The sequence below is a fragment of the Palaemon carinicauda genome, chromosome 5 (assembly GCF_036898095.1).
Source record: "Palaemon carinicauda isolate YSFRI2023 chromosome 5, ASM3689809v2, whole genome shotgun sequence".
Lineage (NCBI taxonomy): Eukaryota > Metazoa > Arthropoda > Malacostraca > Decapoda > Palaemonidae > Palaemon > Palaemon carinicauda.
In genome coordinates this window covers 91,056,397-91,070,470 of record NC_090729.1, presented here as the reverse complement: position 1 = coordinate 91,070,470, position 14,074 = coordinate 91,056,397, and the positions used below count along the sequence as shown (strand labels likewise).

The 14,074-nt window shown below is 42.8% G+C and overlaps 1 protein-coding gene across 3 annotated transcripts in view; it reads right to left on the bottom strand.

Moving 5' to 3' along the window:
- Nipped-B (Nipped-B cohesin loading factor) overlaps window positions 1-14,074 on the bottom strand; it is a 625,968-nt gene that overhangs the window by 448,805 nt on the left and 163,089 nt on the right. For all 3 annotated transcript variants that reach the window (XM_068373859.1, XM_068373861.1, XM_068373860.1), the window contains exon 7: window positions 766-857. In XM_068373859.1, the coding sequence (XP_068229960.1) occupies window positions 766-857 (92 nt within the window). The remainder of the gene's footprint in view (window positions 1-765; window positions 858-14,074) is intronic.

Genomic DNA, 14,074 nt, shown 5'->3' with positions numbered 1-14,074 from the left:
AAAAATATCACTTGATTTAGACAGAAGCTAGAGGTGTCTAAGTTGTAGGATGACTAGTTAAATCTTATGCTTTGTTTACATATTTTCCAGGGCGATCCCAATCGACACCATACCCAAACGACATTTGCTTCTCAGTAACTGGTAAGTACATTGACAACTTGATATGGAGGGGGGGATAGTACGACAGTGGGTGGGATATTGTTTTTATTAATTTTTTTCTGGAGGACATCAATTTGTTAATTCCACTTGAAAGCTTTTCCTATTCATAAGTAAGATTCATGGAAATAACAATATGTATTCTTATTCATAAGATATTTATTAATATAAATGAACAATCAATCTATATTATAGACTAAGTCCCCTATGTATTCCACAAGTGGATTCTAAAATTAAAGAATTCTGAAAACTAACATGATTAGCAGAGGTATACAGCTTATAATTCTCCTTACTCAAACACTATTTGTAGTAAGGTAAACTACATAATGCATCAAGAACCTTCACAGATGTGTTCATTAAAATGCTTTCTAAAATGAAAGTTGATCTGCATTCAATTTTGTACCTATTTGAAATTTTTTTAAATTTATAGTTCACACAATCTAATTTGAAGGATTTACTGAGGTCATTGTCCATGGCAACAAAATATATTTCAACGTGCATTCACTCCTTCACATATTTCAATGAAACTGTTATGACTTGCTACAGAAAGGAATTTTTTTTAGCTTGTCCCGATAAAATGGATAAAAACAAATATATAAACAAATATACCTGTTCTTTGATGGAGTTTCTGAATGCTTATTGGATTTACAGTTGCTGTCAACCCCATCCAGTTTGTGTAAGCGACTCATAGACTTCAGCTCCTGAAAATTTTGTAAACATTCATTATACCTACTTTGTCTAGAAAATCAAAGACATCAAGGAACAAACACTGTAAAAAATATCAGTATAATATACAAAAAAAATTGTGCCTTGTAGCAGACACAATACCCTTCTACAGTATCTAAATACATTACAAAAAAATATTCAAGACTTTCTTTCCTCTCTGTGTTGTTGTTGTTATTATTATTATTATTACTTGCTAAGCTACAACCCTAGTTGCAAACTAAACAATGACAAACCTTGACCAACTAGTTAACTGAATTAAGAAAGGACAAAATCAGGACAATACATAACATCTGTTGTCTTGAAACACAATCTATTTAGGCAACATACTACTTATCTAAAATCATATTTGTGATTTTTTCAATACAGTAATAAAGATACTTGACCTTTACTTTAATAGGCAAAATACAAGCAGAAATAACTCTATATGTGCCCATTGATCTTTGGGTTTTGAGTATTTGACTGCCTCACATTTTATATAGTCTGCAAGAAATTGATGGAGTTGGAAGTAATAACTTAGAATAGACAATAAGGCCAGGGCTTCACTGATCCCAAAACACAATCGACCAAATAATGAACCACCTTCAAGGTAAGAAAGTCACTTACGAGTAGCAGAGATAAGGGACAGGTTTATGTCTTTCAACACATCTACATAACAATCACTATTCATTGTTATATTTTTTAGTTTTCAGTAAAATATACAAAGCCCACTCACCCCCTTCCTGCTAAAACTCTCCCACACCATGACTCAAGTGGTGTGCTCAATATACAAAGAGTCAAATAAGCTTGATACTCTAGGTTTCCTGACCAGACAATGTATAAACGTAACTCATCCCTGAATATCACTATAGTAATCCCTCACCATGATTCACCTATTGGGCTGTTAGTACATCTCAGATTTATAAATAACTATATGTAATTGTATATCACAGATTCCTCTTTAAATCGCAGGTTTTACATTTCAATTATTCAGTTTAAACAGTCATAAATACAAATACAGAAATTTGGTTTGACAGTGAGAACGTAATGTATACAGATGGTTTCGTTTGTATGGAAGATGAAAATGCATTGTTCTTTTGGTGAAACAAAGAATAAACGGATCTGCAAGGAAAACGAAACTCGAGAAGTGTGAGTAGAGTAGCCTACCTTGCCCAGATGGATTCATACAAAGCATTCAATGGTTGGTAGAGGACATACAACCACCCAGAGTCAGCTAATCGGTATTCTAGCCGCGTATACAGTACACCCCAAGACCACTGGATCACTCTGTAGCAAACTGCAACATTCAGTACCCCAGGCTGTCCAGTATAGTTCTACGCATACTTGACATCGCTCCGCATCTTTACCAGCGATGTGGGTTTTTTCCTTTTTTCTTTTTACATTTTTGGCTAAAAGTGTGAATGGCTCTCGATTCCTACAATGCCAGCTAAAGGCTCTGCACCTTTCAAGGCTTCTGGCAGTGAATGCAAGCATCGGAGGAAGATGCTTACTACAGCAGAGAATACAAAATTCTTCGACATCCTTAAGGAGGGAGAAGCTATGCGGACATAGGATGCCATTGCGGCATCAACAAATCTACTGTTTACTACATCAAGAAGGATGAAAAGAATATAATGATGATAAAAAATTTTACTTTCAAAATGAAAACAAAGTCAAATTCTTTAAAAGTAATTTGTATTTTTCTAACTATATAAAACTGAGACATTTATATGGGAGAATAAACAACAGTGAAGTTGGAATACAGCAAGAAAAACTTTATAACAAGGTGTAGGTAGCTGGCCAGTATTTATCTGCTGGGGCTTTTGCTTGCTCCCTAGGTAGTCACTCAAAAGCAGCTCAGACTTTCTAGGTGGATAGTGATGGTGGGAAAGTATGCATGAAGGACTCAGGTTTGTCAAGTATAGTTAAGAAAATAAAAAAAAAAATTTAAATTTGTCATTTGCTCCTACAAAAAATACAAACCCATCTTCCTTTACATTGGAAACTCATCCTTAGGAGTGAGGATGTCCCCTTCCCAAGTGGATGGAAAACTAATCTTTGTATTCTTAAACTTGGACCATGTAGGTAGCAAGAGTTCAGGTACCTTATACCTCGTGCACCGGTGGTGTGACTATAACACTGGGTCCACGGCCAGTGCAATAAAGAACACTGAGCAGAAAATCTCTTGTCGTAATGCTAAGGCATACAGAAGGTGCCCTAATGAGGTTGCCTGGTTCCAACCATGTCACAGTAGTATCCAATAGGTTTGCATGGTTCATGCCATATGGCATATGAAATGTAATGTGTCTGCCTAGTTACTAAACACTTCCCTCACAAGGAGTGTGTGGCAAATCAAATTCTCCTGACAGGGTTCCTGATGCTGTGCCCCCAGTAAAGGTTAAGATAAAAGGAAAGGAAAAGAGCCAGTCAATCCTTACATAATGTGAAAAGAAGCTGAGGTAGTGATACCACCAACTGTGTACTGTAGTTACTAGAGGCCGTAACGCAATTCATCTACAGACCTGTGGGTTAATTCCCACAAGCAATAGGTGGTAAACATCGTCTGATGTTACCACATGCCTACCAGAATACTTATGACACATGAGGAATTCTTACAGAATGACAAGGTGCTTACCTCAAGTTTCTCAAGGAACAAGAGGTGAAACTGGCGAATGGGCAGTCAGAGACTACCGTCTGCCAGGAGATTGTATTAAGTCAACTCTTTCCTCACTCTCCTCGAAATGAGGACAAGGCGCTGTAGGAGAGGTCTAAATGTATAAGTATGTTTAAGATAGCAGTCAAACGGCCTGATAAAAACCCAGAAGTAGCTGATCCTGATTGTCTGTTCCCTCTCTTTGGCTTGTGAAATAAGGCAATGAATCTTGGCTTCAAGAATAGATATATTCTGGGTTTTAGCTATTAGTTCAGAATGAAGGGCAGACAAGACTTGTCACCCATTGCTCAGTATGATCGACACTAAAGGAGAGATTATCTTGTAGACTATGTTAATCAAGAAAAACCAACTTTTGAGGGGAGGTTTCTGTGTGAAGTAGCCCAAATGTACAAAAGTGCCCTTTCCATGAACCACAAGACTTTGTTAATATCCAGGGATAGTGTGTAATCTCTCTCAAAAGACAATTCGGTTCACCACCCGTGTGAGTATGAAGAGCTCCACGTAAATGGGAAATTCACTTCATTTCAGCTTGATGGCCAAAGTTTTAATGCAGAGTAAGGAGTTCTCATTGCCAAACCCGAGAAAATTCCTTCTTCTCCAGGGTTAAAATAAACACTGGGCTAACTTTTATAGAGGCTCCGAGAGAAAAGGTTCCCTTCTATAACCACGGAGGATGGACCACTTGGTTTCGCATCCTGAAGTTAACGATTCCCGGAGGTATCATGACATTTCAGGTGCAACTTAAAATAAATTGCAAATGTGTTTGATAAGCATACGTAGTAGCATTGTGCTTTCGTACATTCCAGAAAGTAGACTTCATTGTTTTTCTAACTTGCATATGAATATCGGGGGACGTATTTTTTGATATAACACATCGCTATCTTCACCCCGAATAGATTTAACTCTTTGAGGGGGAAAAGTGGTGAACGAAAGGGGAGCCATTATCAAGGTACCTCCTCTCCGTACTACTACGGCCCATCATTCCTAACTTGCATTTAAGCTGGAATAGCCGCAGATAGAGTAGTTTCTGGTGGGGTCATTTAAGAAAGAAGGGTGGGACCATCAGGACGACATGGCTATCTCACCCAAAAATAGATTTTTCACTTTGCTCAAAATCCGTTTTTTGGGCTCGGCCATGTCGTCATGACGGAAGCTTACCAGAGAATTAACTTGAAAGTACTATATCTGAGGGTTTGTATAATCACCTTTACTTTGAATGAGTTCCTTATATGGTCTACTAGACTCGTATATATGACATTACCGTCATTTGTTATATCCACCAAGCTTGGAACTAGCTTAGGGCTTCCTGGCCCCTACAAGGAAAGTGTCGACTACGACTAAAAGGATTCAAAGTTTGTTATCTCCATAACACACAAGGGAAACCTTCTAGAGATTACCTTTTCGTACTTTGGACATCGGTAACATTAAGATTTCTATTTAAAGGAATTGATTAAAACTCTGGACTCTTTTTTATTGATTTACTGAGGGATAAAAGAAGACACAGATACATTTTTATATTTATTTTCATAAGCAAATAAATTGTCAATGTATACATCATAAGTAGGAATCTAACCTTGCATATAAAAACATCATGGTTAAATATATTTCTGACCTGTAAGGGAAAAATATACATATATGAATTCATTGTAAAAATGCCACAAAGATGCATGTGAAGCTAAACCTGTCCAGTTTCACTCAGATGTTGGATATGCTTCAACACTGTGTTCAAATGTTCACACAGCAGTGGTGTTATTAGTTAGATTCTGCACCTGAATAAAACAGTTTATTAATCACCATAGTGATTCTCACTCGAAGGTATTAATACCTATGCACCCGATGCACTGTTGAGTCCCAAAACAGTCCACTGTTCATCGCAGCACTAGACAGGTTGTATGACACTACCTGCCGCCACCACAAAATCTTTTACCTCATGCACTTGGTTCGCATGTTTATAGAAGACTCGGGATGATTTCCACACCGTATATGAGTGGAGCCTCTCGAAGTCCATGTGTTGAAAGAAATTCAACGCAGAAGCAAATTTCCTTGGATCGTGACCTGCGGGTGTGCTGTCATGATCCGCTCTGCGAATAAAGTAGTTGAGTTTCGCTCTCAGTTGTCTTAGAGATAAGTTTGATCCTGAGGTTTCGCCTCGGAAGATGTGTCCTTCCTTGAAGTCTGAAGTTCTTCGAAGATAGACCTTAAGACACTCCACTGGGCATAGAGAGACATCTTCCTTCAGAGGGCAGATTCTCCAAGAACCCCACCTTTTGGTGGGCAGCTCATTTTTGGAGAAAAAGGCAGGATCAGGGAAGAGATTCAGTTCTCCTGTTTCCAAGAACTGAATATGACCTTCATTTCTGGATAAGGCCACTACTTCCCTAACTCTAGCCCCTGAGGCTATAGCAAACAGAAATATAACTTACTGTGTTAGATCCTTTAGGGTGCAATCCTCATTGTTCAGATTCAAAGCATAGCGCAAGACTTTGTCCAACGACCATGTTACAGGCTGTGGTGGAAGCCAAGCCTTGTTCGTGTAGGTGGATGAAGAAAGAAAGACAGAAGTCCATTGATATTTCTGTCGGTTTCCTTGCTTTCACAAAGGAAACCCACTTCTTCCAAGACGATTCATACTGTCTCCTAGTTGAACTTGACTTGTATTCTTCGATGAAGTCGATAAAACTTTTTCTTCGCTGCTAGGGAGAGAAAATCATGAGATGTAGGTTGTTGGTTCTCAAGGATGAAGCGTAAACAGTCGACTTCTGAACCAGTTGGGATAAAACTGGGTTCGGCAGAGGAAGCAGCTTTAGTTTCAATTCTAGAACTAGAGGGAACCAATTGCTTCTGGGCCATTTGGGGGCCACCACTGCAGCTGTTCCTCTGAAGGATCTTGGCTTCTCGAGGACTTTTAACAGGAGATTGGTTGGTGGGAACAGGTAGATCCGATTTCATCTGTTTCAGTCAAGAGACATGGCGTCTATCGCTTCTGCTTGAGGGTCCTCGTAAGGGGCTACATAACGAGGTAGTTTCTTGTTGTCGCTCGTTGCGAAGAGGTCGATCTGCAGTTCTGGGACTTCTTCCGAGATGAAGGAGAATGAGTCTGCGTCTAAGGCCCATTCTGTCTCTATCCGCTTTCACCTGGATAGAGCATCCGCCGTCACATTGCGGAACCTTTGAAGGTGAACTGCTGATAAGTGCCATCTTCTCTTCCTTGCCAGGTAGAAGATGGCTAACATCACGTGATTGATGTGAGGTGATTTCGAGCCTTGTCGATTTAGACATTTTACTATCACTTCGCTGTCCAAGACCAGTCTAATGTGGACTGCTCTGTGAGGGGATAGTTTCTTCGTTAGAAAGACTGGCATAGCCTCCAAGATGTTAATGTGAAAAGTTTTGAACTGGTGCAACCAATTCCCCTGCACTTTCCTTTTTTGCAAATGGCCTCCCCATCCTTCCAGGGAGGCGTCTTGTGTGTATCACCACTGATGGTTGTGGTGGTTGCAAGGGAAATGTCCGTGCTACGCTCTTGGCTGTTGACCACGGCCTTAATAGCGCGCGCAATCGGGTCGGTGTCAACATTCGTTGATCTCTTCGAGCGTTTCATGCGTATCTTCTCCAGACTCGTGACGCATCCTTTAACTGAGCTTTCAGCACCGGGCCTGTTACTGCTGCGAAATGGAGAGACACCAATACTCTTTCCTGTTGGCGTCTTGAAATCCTCGTGAGGATTAGTCTCTTGACAGATCCCGCTCTCTCTCTCCTCTTCTTTAGTGGAATGGAAAGATGGTGTGACTGTAAGTTCCAATGGATTCCTAACCATTGGAACTTCTGAGCTGGAGAAAGGCGAGACTTTCCGGCCGCTTGCAGACAAGTAGTCTTGGATACTGCCCACACCAGTCAATCGTCCAGGTATGCTACAACCTGAATTCCTTCAGAGCATAGTTGTTGGACGATTGTATCCGCTAGCTTTGTGAATACCCTTGGGGCTATGTTTAGCCCAAAGGACATGGCTGTGAAGACATATTTTGTCTTCTGTATACTGAATCCTAGGTAGGAGGAGAGAGGGCGACTGACTGATAGGTACCAGTAAGCATCTGCCAGGTCTATTGAGACCGTGTACGCCCCTTTTGGTAGAAGGGTCCTTATGTGTTGCAAGGTAAGCATCCAGAACTTGTTGTTCTCAATGAACTTGTTGAGTGGAGACAAGTCTAGAATGACTCAGAGTTTGTCCGAGTCTTTCTTGGGAACACAGACCAGCCTTCCCTGGAATCTGATGGACTTCACTTTCCTTGTTACCTTTTTGTTCAAGAGTTCTGAGGTATATTTTTCCAACAAGGGGGTGGAGTGTTGGAAAAATTCTGGAAAAGGGGGTGGAATTTTGTTCCATTTCCAACCGAGTCCATTCGTGATGGCTGTGGGCCCAGTGATCGAAGGTCCAACGCTCCCGAAAGTGGAAAAGTCTGCCTCCTACCTGGAACCTCTCATTGCTTAGAGGTTCCGTGACCGCGTCCTCCCCTACCATTTGTGGAGTTTCCGGAGGAGCCTCTTTTTGGTCCTTTACCTTTGTAGGGACAAAAGGTAGTCGTGAGCCTCTCAAAACCTGAGCTGAAGACCGGTGACTGTGCCACCAGCTGCTGACGGACCATCTGGAAGGTGGTTTGCGGCTGGGTTACAATTTGAGGCACTGTGGCCATGGTCACGGACGGAAGTTGTGCAGGTCTATGTGATCTCTTTGCCTTTCTGTTTTTAGGCTGGGGACCACTGTCTGAGGATGATTTCCTTTCTGAAGACATGCCCCACTTTTGGAGAAGGTTCCTAATCTCCGTGGCAGCTTTGGCAATGACTTCTTCGACCACATCTTGTGGGAAAAGGTCTTTGCCCCAGATGCATGACGAGTTCAGCTTTCTGGGTTCGTGTTTTACCATTGCTGCGGCAAACACATGCTCTCTACAGGTCCTCCTTGACCTGACTAAGGCATATAAGTCCTTCACAAGGGTACCCATGTGGGACTTGGCTAAGACCATGTACATGTCTGGGGCATTGGTTAGGCCTGCACACATTTCCAGGCAGATTTGATGAGACAAGGAAGCGGCAAGTCTCTCTTTCGTCTCCTGTTCCCTTCTCAAAAGAAGGTCTGGCAACTTTGGAAGGTTCTCATTGAACTGCTGGCCTGCTATCTCCGGATCCAACTTCGAGACGGAGAAGATTAGATGTATTTCTTTCCACTTCTCCTCGCAGGTAGGCATGGCTAGAGATAATGGTTTGCATTCCTCTAGGACTGGGCAAGGTTTGCCCTCTTCGACTGCTTTCCTGACACAGTCAAGGGCTTTCGCCGAAAAGAGGAAAGCTCTGAAGGAAGGTTGGGTGCCTCTTGCTCAATGCCGAGACTTTGGAGTTGGTACATCTGGCTCCTTTTAGGGTCTTGGTTAGGATGGCTTGTACCTTGTCATGTTCGAAGCCAATGACTTCCTTGGGTACTGTCTCCTCGCGGGATGCAGGTTCATCTCGCAGTCTCACGTAGCAATCTGGGTATGCTGAAAAGCTGGGCCAGAATTGAAGATCTTCAAGGGGTTTGGCCCGCAACTTCTCGGAGATGTAAAGCTTCTCATTCACCATAGGCATGAGCTCCGTATACCTCCAGGGGTTGGTTTCGGATCAGTGAGGGAGGTCAGATACTCTAAGGGGCTTAGCAGAGCCCCTGGAAGCGCCAGGGCATTTCCCTACCTCTCTCTTCGTCTCTTTGAGATCTTGCTTTATCTCCTCTTGTTCCTTCCGGAACACTGCCAACATCTGCTGGATCGACTCTAGGAGCGCCTCGCTCCTGTCGACCTGTGTAGTCAGTTGGGGGAGTCGGGGCTGAAGAGGTTGACGGCATAGGTTGATATGCCGTCACAGTGAACAGGGGGTCCTCAGTCACCGTCGAAACGGATCCTTCTTCCTCCGTGGGCAGTTGTACCACTTCTTCTTCAGGGCCTTCTTGCAGTAGGTCCTGTTCGGTGTCGATGGACACCTCCGACATCCGTTCTTGGTGGATGTCCATGCCTTTCAGTGCCTTGTTTATGTCCCCGTCCATTTTCAGTTCAATGAAGGGAGGCTGGACCTGTTCCTGGGGCACTACCGCACTGGATTGAGCCTTAGGGAACAGAAGGCACCCAAGAGATTCGTTAGGTAGGTAAGGTCCGGAGAGTTCTTCTGGAACCCTAATACCCACCTTCAAAGGGTTTCCCTTGCTGAATCCCTTGACTCCGAGGTGTCAGGGATATCGTCTCCAAAGCCGTTGGTCAGCAAGGTCGACAAGCTGGAGCAACCCTTCGGGGCCCAGTACCTCAGAGATCCAGATACGATGCAGCAGGGGGCATGAGAACTGCACATCGTATGCCCACAAGTCCTTACTCTTGTGGTTGCAAAACAAAACTGCACGTCACCATTGGCTCCTCCTGTAAAGGAAAAAGGGTGAAATGAGTATAGTGTTGTTTATATCATTGATAAAAAAGCATATTTTAATAGTAATACTTACTATTATATTTAATAGCTTAGAATATTAAGCTAGAAACGAAATAGGAAAGACACATATCTGTGTTTCCTTTCCCAGGCAATCGCTGAGACCTCCGTCAATATTAATATTTAAATTCCTTTTAAGGGAAAATACAGGGTGGAACAACTCCCTTAAGTAGAGCCGGAGTTAGAGAATACTTATACTAACTTCTCCACCAGTAAAATAATACTGAACAGTGTTTCATAAGTGTCCCGATAATTAAAGGATTCATCAGGGTGTTGAGGGAATACTTCAACCTCAACATGTTATGCGGTCCCAACAATAGACTGTGATAGGATACACAGAGTATGTTAGAAATACTTGTACTACTGTATTGTTATATACTGTAGTTTTACCAAGTGCTGTATTGTTGTAGATTGTAGTTTTACTGGTACAGTATACTACCGGGGTTAGGCTAGTAGAGAGAAAAAGAATGGAAAGGAGGATTTCCTATTATTATGGTTTAGCACAATAATTAGAAGTGTAGGAGGGCTACTGCCGCCTACTGTCTCCTTGCCAGAATGAGAGTTCTAATGGAATGGGAGGAATGCATCCAATTGTAGCTTCCATCCAGCCACAGCTTTTACCGCCAACTGTACTGCCGGTTGCAAGGTTTGTGGATGGCAGGCCAAGAGAGGACTGAAGAATTCTCAACAGTATAATGGGTTTCCCACCGGCAGCCGTCAGGGCTGGCTCAGTCTTTCCACCCGTGGTCATTCAGCTGCAGTGAAAGAGGACATAAGGAGGAAGTGGCCGAGGCGGCAACCTAACCGCAGCCGCTGGTAGGGTCCCGGCCGGCAATGTAATCAACCCGGCAAGCCGGGATGACTGTCAGAATACCGGTGAAAGAATGTTGTGACGGCTAGGCCGACACTAAAGGACAGAGGGGGGAGGGACAAGGGGCTTATTATTCACAGGGGAGAAAGGGGGTGGCAGGTATGCCGCCTATTTTCGGCTGTAAACTAAGGAAGCATGGCTTCCTGTGCCGATGAAGTCATGGGCGGAAGAGGAACAAAGATTCCCCTGTCGGCGAAATTGTCGGCTGCAAGACAGAACACCCTGAGCTACTGTCTTACTTCAAAGCCGGGATACTCAGCAGCAAAGAAGACAGACGGTGTAAGACTATCCAAGTCAAGCCGGAGTTTACTACTCGACAGCGATGACGAAAGATAGGGGTTGCCGCTTGTAATGGAGGTGGCTCAGGGAGGGAGGAAGGGTTTAGCCTCTTTTCTCTAAAAAAGAGAAAAGTAACAAACCATATCCATAAATTCTAGAGGATATGTATCCCCATCCAAATTAATAGGGAATGATACGATGAGGTAAAACAATGGGAATTACTTTACTAATGTATACATAAGGAGGGGGACCGCAGCCAAGGTTAGTACCACCGGGGGTCCCCGTTGTATACGAAAGCAACGTTACATTTCGGAAGAGGAATAATTATAATATATGCAAAATTTTCACTAGTATAATTTACCTAACTAGCTAAAAAGTTTTCTTTTATAGCTAAAAACCGGGAGTGTCGCAATACTGACTGAATAAAATGCATTTATGACGTGCAACAGCGGTCTCAAAATAGCCGCCTCCAGTGTCAGCTACGCTCAACCAAACACACTTATATTATACGAATTTAACTGTGAGAAGGGAGCCTTAAAATTATACACAGGAAAGATTAAATACTCAACTTTCCAGAAACTAAAGATGCTGGAGATTGCATGATAGTATTCCAAAATCAATAACAGACACCGAAAGAAGCATGGGAGCGCACTTAGCTTAAATGCTACAGATTAAAGGAATGATGGGCTGTAGTAGTACGGAGAGGAGGTCCACCGGGTACCTTGATAATGGATCCCCTTTCATTCACCACTCTTCCCCCTCAAAGAGTTAAATCTATTCACGGTGAAGATTGCTATGTGTCGTATCAAAAAATATGTCCCCTGATATCATGCGATATCCTTAAAGATATATTAAGGATACTCATGCCAGGAGTTAGAATTCTGGAGACCTATGGTTAATTCTCTGGGAGTATCACTGTAGCAAATATCCCTTAGAAAGCTACCCAAAGGAACCTTCCATCAGGATGACATGGCCGAGCCCAAATATCTATCTATCTATGTATATATATATATATATATATATATATATATATATATATATATATATATATATATATATATAATATATATATATATGCAGTAGACCCACAGGGTACGGTGTCCCCAGCTTACGTTTTTTTCACGTTACGTGTGGAATACAATGTTTTTTCGTCCCCTCGTTATGACATTTTCCCCACCTCACGGCATCGAATTCCAAAATTCAAACTTGGCGGTTTTTACGCGAACGACTGTGCGAGTCACTTGCCTACCACCATGCTCATACGTCACTAAGAAGGTGATCTGCTATTGGTCGGCGTCACGGCGTCACTAAGATGCCGATACGCTATTGGCCGAATTCCCTTCCACAATACCTGAGAGAGATGCTGCTTCTCTCTCTCTCTTTGTTAATCGCGCGCTCAGTTCACAATCTCGTGTGCGCTTCGTATAGACTTGATCTCGTGTGAGTGCTTGCGATATCGTATTTTTTGTGCATTTTAGTGCTTAATTCCAACTTTAATTCGTTAGCCATGGGTCCCAAGAATGCTAGTGATATTAAAGGGAGAAGTCAGAAGAAGATTACTATGGAAACGAAGCTGGAGATAATAAATATGAAGAAGGATTGCGCATCGTTACCCTTGCTAGTACATATGGCTGTAACCAGTCAATGATTGATACAATCACCAAAAACATGGAAACGATTAAAGCAAATAAGTCTTCTAAAGGTTTAACTGTCCTTGCCAATGGAAGGACCTCAATCAACGAAGAGATGGAGAGACTCCTTCAACTATGGATTAAAGAGAAGGAAATCGCTGGTGATACACTATCGCAATCAGTAATTTGGCCGATCTCGTGGAAGCCCAGAGAGACGGCGGAGATGTAGGAACGTCGCAGCAACCCCCCCAAGAGTTCAAGGCTTCTCATGGGTGGTTTGATTGTTTTAGGAAGAGGACTAGTATTCACTCAGTCGTCAGGCATGGAGAGGCAGCCAGTTCTGAGAAGAAAGCAGCTGAAGAATTCCTCAAGAAGTTTGAGAAAGTAATTTCCAGAGAAGGCTACATTCCTCAGCAAGTGTTTAACTGTGATGAAACTGGCCTGTTCTGGAAGAAAATGCCCCGCCGTACATATATCACAGCTGAAGAAAAGAAACTTCCTGGCCATAAACCGATGAAAGACAGACTTACGCTCGCATTTTGTGCAAATGCCAGTGGGGACTTGAAAATTAAGTCACTACTGATATACCACTCAGAGAATCCTCGTGCCTTCAAGGCACAATATATCATGAAGGATAGGCTCTCGGTATTTTGGAGGTCTAATGGCAAGACCTGGGTCACGAGGACCATATTCATTGAATGGGTAAACGTCTGCTTCGGTCCTGCTGTCAAAAACTTTTTAGAAGAGAACAATCTACCTCTCAAATGTCTCCTGGTACTGGACAATGCCCCTGCTCACCCTCCCGGCCTCGAGGACATCATTCATTCTGACTTCTCCTTCATCAAGGTTCTCTATCTGCCACCAACCACCACCCCTCTCCTCCAGCCTATAGGCCAGCAAGTGATTGCCAACTTTAAGAAACTTTACACGAAGCATCTGTTCAAAAGATGCTTCGAAGTGACCGAAAGCACTCAACTCACCCTCCGTGAATTTTGGAAGGGGCATTTTGACATCGTTCAATGCCTGAAGATGATCGACAAAGCTTGGAATGAGGTTTCACAGCGCACCTTGAACTCCTCATGGAAGAAACTGTGGCCAGCTGTTGTGGCAGAACGCAACTTCGAAAGGTTTCGAACCCTCAACCGAAGACGAGACTGTTAATGATACTGGCCCTGAGGGTGATGTTGAGGAAATAATTTCAATCGCGAGGTCCATGGGGCTTGTTGTCCCTGAGGCTGACGTCCATAACCTTATCGAGGAGCA